We start from the raw sequence: 12,296 nt of genomic DNA on the forward strand, positions 1-12,296 counted from the left end.
GAGAATTGGAATGAAATTATTTAAATAAAAATATATAGTGTGAGTTAGTAATTAAACGAATAGTTGTGCTCGACTGGATGTCCATTAGAGAAGATGGATGGTTAAAAATTAGGTTATTATTTTCATTCTTTTGTTTTTTTAGGTTTAATTTGGTCATTTTAATTTTAAAAGGTTTAATTTGATCTCTTAATTTATATATTAGTTTCTTTATTCTTAAAATTTCTAATTAGGCCTTTTCTTTATAAAAAAAATATGTTCAATTTAATCTTATTTAATTTTTGAAAATATCCAAAGATGACGAAAGAAAAATGACACCAAATTAAACTCATTTTAAAAAATAAAGAACCTAATTGAACCATTTAAAATTAAATAGACCAAATTAAACATAAAATATAAATTAGAGAACTAAAATAATAACTAAATCTAAAAATTAAAAGGATAAAATATTAAAATTACTATGAATTAAATTCTACCTTTTTATTTCTTATATTTTTTAAATATCTTATACAAATAATATCTATTTTTATAGGCGCAATTCTTTTTTATAAAACGTATATAAGTAAAACAAAAATATTGGTGGGAATAATTTTTCCCAAGCCTAGTAGGTGGATCAGTACCTGAATATGACAGTAGTTTAAATTATTGTATTGCGTTTTCAACGTCAATCCTTTTTAATTTCAACGTCAACCCTTGTCATAAAAGTCTAATGTTTTGTCCAATTCGTAAACAAAAAGTTTCACGCGTTTATTGATTCCTTTAATTTGGTCTTTAATGTTTATAGTCCAAGTCCAAGTGAACAAAAGTCTACAATGTTCTTTTTCCACATCAAAAAATCATTCTAGAATGAATTTGAACAAAACTTTAAAATATAATTATGTAGTGCTGCAATTCAAACCCGCATTAATCATTAATATACAATAAATAAATTAACTGCTGTTGAAGATAAGACAACTAACATAAACAACACTAGTCAGACAAAATGTTTGCTAGAAATTACCAATTCAACTATCAAGATATGAGAATTAGAACTGTAGCTATCTTTGAAGTACGCAATGTACGTACCTAAACTAAAAATTTATTCATGCATGGTTTGTGAATGCTTTATATTTTTAATGCTTTACATTATCATCATTACATTAAAATTAAATTCTAATTTTATCATCAATACATTTAAATTAAATTTTAATAATGATTGATACAATTAGTAACACATATTTCCTCAGATTTTATATATTAGTCACTTCCAAACGAATGATCAAGACCAAGGAAGGAAAGTTTAACCATTAAATATGTCTGAAAATAAAATAAATTTTTAATTATATCATAATATAATTACACATCCAACCAATTTCATTAATAACTAATTAAATGCTTAACCTAAATTATCATCTCACATTCTCTCTCTTTCATGTCATTATTAATATTCACCAATTACTCTACTAACTCTATGGACCAATAATAACTTTTAATCTCAATATTTATCTTTCACAATCTCAACAAAAGGAGAATGAAGTATTTAAAGAGGTACTCATATTTTCATTAATGGGATGGAATGAGAAGAGTGGATTGACAGTACATGAAAAATAGGTTTTCCTAATAATGAAATGTTGAAAATAATATAAATGACAGAATTGAAAAATCATTATTAATAGGTTAGTTGGTGACTTATAAATAGGATCAAATATTCCTTCTAAAATATCATAAATATTTATAGGATTGGAGGGAGTAGTATTTTTTAATTAAATAATATAAATCTTGGTTGGTCCTTAAGTATAAAATAAATTATGTTGAAAGGGATGTTAGTCCAGACTAAGATTAATTACAACTTTCGATGATAATTAATTTGTATTAGTACCATCTAAAAAAAAGATAAATTAAATTCTAATTTTATTAGCTTGGGCAGTAGGTGGGAAACCTTAATATTTTTAATTGAAATGCTGGACTATCATCGGACCAGTTTATACTAACTTCAACGCTTGTAGTTAACTATCTGTATTCGTGAGGAGACACTAACTTAGAATGGCCTTTTTTGCTATCCTGATTCTTGTCAGCAAGCTATTGTTATTCTTCCCTAAATTTTCAGCCGCAACAGATACCATTACCCAGTTTGAGCCACTCGAAGATAACACGACTTTGGTTTCAAAAGGTGGAACTTTTGAGTTGGGTTTCTTCACCCCAGCTAGTATTTCCTCCAACCGCTATCTCGGAATCTGGTACAAAAGCATACCAATCAGAACCGTGGTTTGGGTTGCCAACCGTGACAATCCAATCAAAGACAACTCCACCGAGTTAGCCATAACCACAGAGGGCAACCTCGTACTTCTCAACCCAAACAACAACATCGTTATTTGGTCGACAAACACTACAACAAAAGCATCCGTTGTGGTAGCACAGTTGTTAGACTCGGGCAACTTGGTCCTAAGAGACGAGAAAGACACCGATCCTGAAAACTACTTGTGGCAGAGCTTTGACTATCCTTCAGACACGTTTCTACCTGGAATGAAAGCAGGGTGGGACTTGAAGAAAGGCCTCAATAGGGTCCTAACAGCTTGGAAAAACTGGGATGACCCTTCTTCAGGGGACTTTAGAGACATTGCTTTACATACCAATTATCCTGAAGAGGTTATGTTGAAAGGCACAACAAAGTACTGGAGAAGTGGCCCGTGGGATGGAACGAAATTCAGTGGTAACCCCTCCGTGCCATCCAACGCAATCGTAAACTACACGGTTGTGTCAAACAACGATGAATTTTACGCTATGTATAGCATGACCGATAAGTCAGTGATTTCACGAATCATAATGAATCAAACACTTTATGTTCGTCAGCGTCTGACATGGAATACCGACAGCCAAATGTGGAGGGTGTCTTCAGAGTTGCCGGGTGATTTATGCGACCGCTATAACACTTGTGGCGCATTTGGGATTTGTGACCTTAGTGAGGCACCAGTGTGCAAGTGTTTAGATGGATTCAAGCCAAAATCGCCCCGAAATTGGACACAAATGAACTGGAATCAGGGGTGCGTGCACAACCAAACTTGGAGCTGCAGAGAGAAGAATAAGGATGGTTTTAAGAAATTCAGTAACGTGAAGGCACCAGACACTGAAAGATCTTGGGTTAATGCAAGTATGACACTTGAGGAATGCAAGCACAAATGTACGGAAAACTGTTCCTGTATGGCCTATGCAAATTCAGATATCAGGGGAGAAGGTAGTGGTTGTGCCATTTGGTTTGGTGATCTGTTAGATATAAGACTGATGTCAAATGCTGGACAAGATCTGTACATTAGATTGGCGATGTCTGAAACAGGTATGCACTTTTCAATTGGAGATGTTAGAGAGAATTCTACAAAAAGTTGGCAGAATATATAAGTTGTTTTAGTTTAGAGAACAGGAATGATTTTTTTTTCTTTTCACCTTTTAATTTTCTTTTTCTGTAAGTGATTATAAGGAAACTTATCTAAACATGACTTTCACCACCATATCTAAGGGTAAAATATGTTTAATTTTACTCAATACCAAATTTACTTCATATATTTTATTGATTATTTATTTCTTTTTCTGTCAAGCTCATCAAAATCAAGATGAGAAAGATAGTTCAAAGAAAAAGGTGGTTGTGATTGCAAGCAGCATTTCATCTGTAATTGCTATGCTACTAATTTTCATATTCATTTACTGGAGGTACACAAATAAAAATAACGGTAAGCCTTCGGCCAACTCATATTGTCTTTTCATATAAGGATTTTCATATTCATTTACTGGAGCTACACAAATAATACATACTATAACTTTCAAACTAATACTGCCCCAAAGGCAACTTTATTAGTACCGGTTGGAATATAATTTTGTTCATTCATATAGTTTGGGTGAAAACAGAGATCGAAGGAACGAAGAATCAAAGCCAACAAGAAGACTTTGAGCTACCTTTATTTGACCTTGCCTCTATAGCACATGCCACAAGTAACTTCTCAAATGACAAGAAACTTGGTGAAGGTGGTTTTGGGCCTGTATACAAGGTATGCGAGCAATGTACTAATGATAATTAAGAAATGACAAAGCTTGACAATTATTATTTATTACATTTAACTTTCTCTCCCAAAAATGCTGTGTGTTTAGGGAACATTACCAAATGGACAAGAGGTCGCTGTTAAGAGGCTTTCACAAACATCTAGACAAGGATTAAAAGAATTTAAGAATGAGGTTATGTTATGTGCCGAACTCCAACATCGAAATCTTGTTAAAGTTCTTGGATGTTGCATACAAGATGATGAGAAATTGCTCATATACGAATATATGGCTAACAAAAGCTTAGACGTCTTTCTTTTTGGTTAGTGTCTCTAAATTTAATTGTTAATTGAATGTTGGATCTATTTTTTCCTTTTTGTTCTTGCATGATTAAGTGAAGATAACCATGAAATTTCATGAAATTTGATAGATTCTAGTCAAAGTAAACTTCTTGATTGGCCTATGCGTTTCGGCATTATAAATGGAATAGCTCGGGGATTACTCTATCTTCATCAAGACTCAAGACTAAGGATCATACATAGAGATCTTAAGGCAAGTAATGTTTTATTGGATAATGAAATGAATCCAAAAATTTCAGATTTTGGTTTGGCTCGAATGTGTGGAGGTGATCAAATTGAAGGGGAAACGAGCAGAGTAGTTGGTACATAGTAAGTAACTTATTTTCATGCTAAAATCTTATTACACACTAATAAAACATTAATATAACACTTTTTTGGTTTCTCTTAGTGGTTATATGGCACCTGAATATGCCTTTGATGGAATATTTTCCATTAAATCGGATGTGTTTAGTTTTGGCGAACTATTGCTAGAGATAGTAAGCGGCAAGAAAAATAGCAGACTCTTCTATCCAAATGACTACAATAATCTCATTGGCCATGTGAGTGAGATAACGCCATTTTTTTTTCATATAATGGAGCAATAGCTAACCAATTTCTTTAAATATTTTAGGCATGGATGTTATGGAAAGAGGGAAATCCAATGCAATTCATTGACACTAGTTTGGAGGACTCATGCATTTTATATGAGGCCTTGCGTTGCATTCATATTGGTCTTTTATGTGTGCAACATCATCCTAATGATAGGCCAAACATGGCATCTGTGGTCGTATTATTGAGCAACGAGAATGCATTGCCTCTACCAAAGGATCCTAGCTACTTAAGCAATGACATCTCAACTGAAAGAGAATCTTCCTTTAAGAACTTTACGTCTTTTTCTATTAATGATGTCACTATGTCAATGATGAGTGCTAAATAGAGAAATTACTTACAAATATCAACTTACTTATTTTGTATATGTTTTTCAAATTTGCTAATGTAGTCATGTCTGTTAGTTTTTTCGGTACATGATTGTCTGAAAAACTTTTGCTAATTTTACTCCTGCAATTGGATGCAAAAAATATTTTTGAAATTTTTTAATAAAACTAAAACATTTTAATTGCAATATTATAACCCATGATGAGGACAGACCCTATAACATTTTCATTGTTATAGTATTGCAATTTCAAATGTAGCATCAAAAGTTAAAATTTAACAATGGTTAGCAGAAGTCACTACTCAATCTTGTTACCTAACCTATTTTTGTTTCAAAGGATGTTTTGAATGTAATACGAAGGATTTATAAAGCAATCCAAGATGTAATGAAATAAAAAAAATAATATAATACGTGGATTATGTGAACACAAAAGAACAATAAAATGACTTATTTGTCAAAGACATGATTATATTCCCTAATCCCAATGTAATATTTGGAATTGTTACAGAGATCTAAGTCATATTTTATAAAAGAACACTAGCTAGTATGAGTTCTGAGAGGTTGAGACATATTTTACATTTTTCGTTGTGTTATGGATTGGGCCTTGGCCCAATCTAATCCACCTTACCTGTAAACCCAAATCCTATGAAGAAGTTTATTGAAATCAACAATGGTTGTTACTTGCATCCTTTCCAGAATGTCTTTTTTTTCCCCTTTGGGATTGGTCATTCCAGAATAAAAAAATAACTACATTTCAAAATATAATTTTACATTATGAATTGACCATTCTAGAAGAAATAATGGAGGTGCATGAAGCAATAGTCATCATATTATAGTTGCATTGATAGACACTACAAGACAGGAAAATTGCCTCTAAAAGGCCGTGGGTCTTGTGATAATGACTACAATATATCTGTGGGTCTGAGAATTATATATACCCCAAACCTCACTAGCTAATACTTGTATCTGTATTTATTACAATATATCTTGAGAAAGATTTCATACTAACTTAAGCATTGAAGTCTCTAATAAAAAAATAAAGCATAGTTTGGAAAATCATCCATAACCATCTAAATAAGAAGTCAGAAGTTACCAACCGATTGTAAGGTTGTAGCTTGTCGGGATTACAACTTGGTTAGTGCATTCACTTGGAATTGAGAATACAATCATTTAATTAATTAATTTAGCCTTGGCAAAAATATGGAAAAGTTTTTTGGGTTCGTGTAAATTAACTTGAGTTTTATTTTCCAAAATATGGAACTAGTTATTTCATTCACTGTATTCAAAATAAATTCTAATTATATCATTTACTTTTTTGGATTCGTGTAAACTAACTTTTTTGGATTCTTAAAGTATCTTTTAAACTAATTATAGCATTTACTTTATTCAAATTCAATTCTAATTTTATAAGCTGGGTTAGGTAGGAAAATTTGATTTATTTAGTTAGTAGATTCCATCCATATGTATAGACCATTACCGCTAAAGTTACTCTAACAACAAAATGCAAAAAAAAAAAAATTAAGAAATTATAAATAAAAGTAGTATATTTGCAAATCCAAAAGTCCTTAAATAAAATCGTATATCCAATTCCATTTAAAAATTTAAATTTTAACGATAAAAAACCTCCACAAATTGCAAATCCATAATATTTACACTGTTTGCCACGTATTAACCATGTAATTACAAATATAAATTTGGGGGACCTTAATAAAAAATAACTCAACTGTGAGATCTAAAAACATATATAAGTCATTCCATTTATAGCATTGAGAATCATGTCGTTGACAAAGCATTTCATTGTTCGTCCATTTTCACATAATCCATATATTTTTTTTTATTTCGCTACATTGAGTAATGCTTTATACATCCTTTGTATTACATTTAAAAATCCCTTTCAAAAGAAAGATGGGATTAAGTAAAAAGATTGAATGACAATGAAAATGTTAAATTTAAAATTTTGATGCTAAATTATAAAATTTAATACTACAACAATGAAAATGCTATAAGACTCGTGCTTAGCATGGGTTATATATACTCCCCTAAAAAAAGCATGGATTATATTGCTAGTTAAATATTCTAATTTTATTTAAGGATTTTCAAAATATTATTTTGAATTCAATTGATAGAGTATCATTACCAAATGCTCCGTAGCCAAAAAAAATTCAAATTAACTAACAAACATGAATACAAAAATTATTAGGACGATAAATATACAATTCAATATGTAGGTAAGAAATAGAGCAATTTTTTCTATCTGCCACTCAACATTGAGGTAGTGACATCATTAACAGAATATGATGTATTAGAAGAAGATTCTCTTCCAGTTGATATGTCTTTGAGTAAGTAGCTGAGATTTTTTTGGTAGAGGCAAAAGAACCTATTTTCTTAACAGAAAATGTTCCAGCTGATGAAGATCTTGGACAAATGGTGAACTAATAAAAAAATGAAGTAACTATGTCAGGGATGGAACCAAGATAAAGAAATTGTTTTATCGGATAATAGATGCTGAGTATACATAGATGATGTCTCTCTGGGGTGTTATGTCTGTCTAACTATTTCGAGGATGAGGATTCTAAGGAGAATGGACCACAGGACTTTAAGATGAAGATCCGGAGGAAGATCCTGAAGAGGATCCTTTCGAGGATTCACCTTAGGGTGACCTTTATGTTTAGGGTGTACAACCTAAGAAATTAAACTTAACATGGGTGGCTGCTCTGAGCCCTACTTTTCTCTTTTAATTTATTTTTAATTTGTATATGTAGTCTAGGGTTCAAGTTTAATATATTTTGTCACCTATGTAACTTTTGCTACTATATTTTACTCTTTTTTGGGCTATAAATAATACTATTTCATCTCTATTGCACGGTTTACATTACTATTTTTGATACTCTTTAAGATCTGGATTATAGATTATAGTTTTATATTATCAGTGTTGACTTTAGTGATTCTAGTTTTAGATATCGGTTGTAGCAATTACTTGTATAAGAATGCAATTGAAAGAAATACAAGTAGGGTTGTTTGTACATAGTAAGTATCTTATGATCATTTTAAAATTGCACACAAGTCAAATCTTAAAATAATTCATATGTAATGACTTCTTTTAGTGGTTATATGGCACCTGAATAAGTAACTGATGGAATATTATTCTCCATCAAGTCTGATGTCTATAGCTTCGGTGTTTTACTACTATAAGTTGTGTTGGAACAATAGTTTATGGCAAACCGAAAAAATTACTGTTAAACAAGTGGCCTCAGATATCTTAAGAAGGGGGGGGGGGGGTTGAATTAAGATATTCCAAACAATTTCCCCTAATTAAAAATCTATTTCACTTTTTACTCAAGTTATGAATTCCCTTAATAACAATCTTCTTAAATATTAATTCAAATGAAACAATTTGAATATGAATATAAAGCAATAATAAATAAAGGAGATTAAGGGAAGAGAAAATGCAAACTCAGTTTTATACTGGTTCGGCCACACCCTTGTGCCAACATCCAGTCCCCAAGCAACCCGCTTGAGAGTTCCACTATCTTGTAAATCCCTTTTACAAGTTCTAAACACACAAGGACAATCCTTCCTTTGTGTTTAGAGATCCTTTACAACAAGAGACTCACAGTCTCTTAATCCCTTAGAGAATGAGAAGAAGAAAAAGAACAAATCTCTCTAGAAAGAGATGGATTTTACAGATTGAGCACTCAAATAATTCCTTAATGAATTGCAATTGAATTGGCCAAGGAATTCTTAAGAGGATAAAATGAATTTTCTCTTTGAGAGGATAAACACTTTCTTGTTCTGAAAATCTCTCTGCAATTTCGTGTTTAAGTCACATATATATAGACCATTGATGGTCATTAATAAAGCCTTTGAAAAGTTGTGACTCTTGAAATTATTTTTCTGAAAATCCTTTCTGGTAATCGATTACAGTAATTGTGTAATCGATTACAGCTTTTAAAATTTGAATTAAAACGTTTACTAACTGCTGGTAATCGATTACCAAAATTGTGTAATCGATTACACAATCTAAAATTTCGAATTCAAATTTTTGTAGCTGTTATAAAACGTATTTGGCCACTGGTAATCGATTACATCCTCTGGTAATCGATTACCAGAGAGTAAAACCTTTGAGAAACACTTTTTTTAATTTAAATCACTTGGCCAAACCTTTGCTAATTCAATTAGGAATTCCCTTCCTAATATTCTAGTGATCATCTTGATGTTGTGACTTGTAATCTTGAAGTATTGTCTTGAATTTTAATCTTGAAAAGCCCATTTGCATCAATTGCAACACATCATCATGATCATCATCAAAACATCAAAGCCAATTGCATCTACAATCTCCCCCTTTTTGATGATGACAATACAATACCTGAAATCAAGATTCAAGCAAGCAACAAACAATTGTATATAGATAAAATGTGCATGAGTTTACTCCCCCTATATTTCGGAATTCATGATCACTTGATTTCTAAGTTTGTTAAGCTTTTTCTACAACCTTTTCTCCCCCTTTGGCAACATCAAAAAGCCAAAGAACTCGGAAATCAACACAGATATGACAAAGGAGTAAAAAAATATATAAATATCAGAGTATAAAACACAAGAAGCCAAACTCACAAAGAAGAAATAATCAAACCAGAATCCAAATAACTGAAAATGTCAACAACCACAAAACATCCAAGATTGAAATTTAAAAACCACAAGATAAATAAGCAAAGTACTTAGCATAATAATGTAAATTCTAAGAAACTAAAAGCCAAAATACACGGCTTATAAAAGATAAATAATCAGAAACTAAAATCTAAGAAGACGGAGGTGGTGGTGGAAGATCGAAACTCTGACGAATGTATCCAACATCCTCTTCAAGCTGTGTAAGACGAATGTCCATACCGGCAAAGCGTGAATCCAACGAGTCGAAGCGGTCACCAACATAAGAACGAAGACCCCGTAATTCGGAGAGGACTTCATTCATGAGTGCAGAATCTTCACGTTGAGGGGGAGGTGAAGGAGTACGTTCATCTTGAGGAGGGAGTGCATCCTTCTTCAGCCATTGTCCATTCCGATCTTTACGATACCCAAAGGAGGTCACTGTTAGACAAGTGGCCTCAGATATCTTAAGAAGGGGGGGTTGAATTAAGATATTCCAAACTGTTTCCCCTAATTAAAAATCTATTTTTCTTTTTACTTAAGTTATGAATTCCCTTAATGACAATCTTCTTAAATATTAATTCAAATGAAGCAACTTGAATATGAATATAAAGCAATAATAAATAAAGGAGATTAAGGGAAGAGAAAATGCAAACTCAGTTTTATACTGGTTCGGCCACACCCTTGTGCCTACGTCCAGTCCCCAAGCAACCCGCTTGAGAGTTCCACTAACTTGTAAATTCCTTTTACAAGTTCTAAACACACAAGGACAACCCTTCCTTTGTGTTTAGAGATCTTTTACAACAAGAGACTCACAGTCTCTTAATCCCTTAGAGAATGAGAAGAAGAAGAGGAACAAATCTCTCTAGAAAGAGATGGATTTTACAGATTGAGCACTCAATTAATTCCTTAATGAATTGCAATTGAATTGGCCAAGGAATTCTTAAGAGGATAAAATGAATTTGCTCTTTGAGAGGATAAACACTTTGTTGTACTGAAAATCTCTGAGCAATTTCGTGTTTAAGTCACATATATATAGACCATTGGTGGTCATGAGTAAAGCTTTTGAAAAGTTGTGACTCTTGAAATTATTTTTCTAAAATTCCTGTCTGGTAATCGATTACATTAATTGTGTAATCGATTACAGCTTTTAAAATTTGAATTAAAACGTTTACTAACTGCTGGTAATCGATTACCAAAATTGTGTAATCGATTACATAGTCTAAAATTTCGAATTCAAATTTTTATAGCTGTTATAGAATGTATTTGGCCACTGGTAATCGATTACATCCTCTGGTAATCGATTACCAGAGAGTAAAACCTTTGAAAAACACTTTTATTTTAAATCACTTGGCCAAACCTTTGCTAATTCAATTAGGAATTCCCTTCCTAATATTCTAGTGATCATCTTGATGTTGTGACTTGTAATCTTGAAGTATTGTCTTGAATTTTTAATCTTGAAAAGCCCATTTGCATCAATTGCAACACATCATCATGATCATCATCAAAACATCAAAACCAATTGCATCTACAATCTCCCCCTTTTTGATGATGACAATACAATACCTGAAATCAAGATTCAAGCAAGCAACAAACAATTGTATATAGATAAAATGTGCATCCGTTTTCTCCCCCTATATTTCGGAATACATGATCACTTGATTTCTAAGTTTGTTAAGCTTTTTCTTAAGCTTTTGCTACAACCTTTTTCTCCCCCTTTGGCAACATCAAAAAGCCAAAGAACTCGGAAATCAACACAGTTATAACAATGGAGTAGCAAGATATAAGTATCAGAGTAGTAAATACAATAAGCCAAACTCATAATCAAGAAATAATCAAACCAAAATTCAAAGATCATAAAATGTCAACAACCACAAAATATCCAAGACTGAAATTTAAGAACACAAGATAAATAAGCAAAGTACTTAGCATAATAATGTAAATTCTAAGAAACTAAAAGCCAAAATACACGGCTTATAAAAGATAAATATTCAGAATCTAAAATCTAAGAAGACGGAGGAGGTGGTGGAAGATCGAAACTCTGACGAATGTATCCGACATCCTCTTCAAGCTGTGTAAGACGAATGTCCATACCGGCAAAGCGTGAATCTAACGAGTCAAAGCGGTCACCAACATACGAACGAAGACCCCGTAATTCAGAGAGGACTTCATTCATGAGTGCGGAATCTTCACGTTGAGGAGGAGGTGAAGGAGTACGTTCATCTTGAGGAGGGAGTGCATCCTTCTTCAGCCATTGTCCATTCCGATCTTTACGATACCCAAAGGAGGTCACTGCTCCAGCACCAATTGCAAAGGAACGCTTGACTTGAACAAAGGCTTCATCATCAAGCGGAATTTGAAAATGACGCAAAAACAGAGTA

General features: G+C 32.3%; 1 protein-coding gene across 2 annotated transcripts; it reads left to right on the forward strand.

The window, feature by feature from the left end:
* Positions 1-1,950: 1,950 nt before the first annotated feature.
* On the forward strand, positions 1,951-5,364 carry LOC114416957 (G-type lectin S-receptor-like serine/threonine-protein kinase At4g27290). Of its 2 annotated transcripts, none has more exons than XM_028382010.1 (7): positions 1,951-3,307; positions 3,567-3,698; positions 3,874-4,013; positions 4,114-4,324; positions 4,433-4,670; positions 4,750-4,900; positions 4,972-5,364. In XM_028382010.1, the coding sequence occupies exons 1-7, from the start codon at positions 2,020-2,022 to the stop codon at positions 5,275-5,277; spliced, it is 2,466 nt and encodes an 821-aa protein (XP_028237811.1). In that variant the 5' UTR covers positions 1,951-2,019; the 3' UTR covers positions 5,278-5,364. The 2 variants fall into 2 exon arrangements, with proteins under 2 accessions (XP_028237811.1, XP_028237810.1); XM_028382009.1 differs by having other exon boundaries at positions 1,952-3,307; positions 3,859-4,013.
* The last annotated feature ends 6,932 nt before the right edge of the window (positions 5,365-12,296 follow it).

The sequence above is a fragment of the Glycine soja genome, chromosome 6 (genome assembly GCF_004193775.1).
Source record: "Glycine soja cultivar W05 chromosome 6, ASM419377v2, whole genome shotgun sequence".
Taxonomy (NCBI): domain Eukaryota; kingdom Viridiplantae; phylum Streptophyta; class Magnoliopsida; order Fabales; family Fabaceae; genus Glycine; species Glycine soja.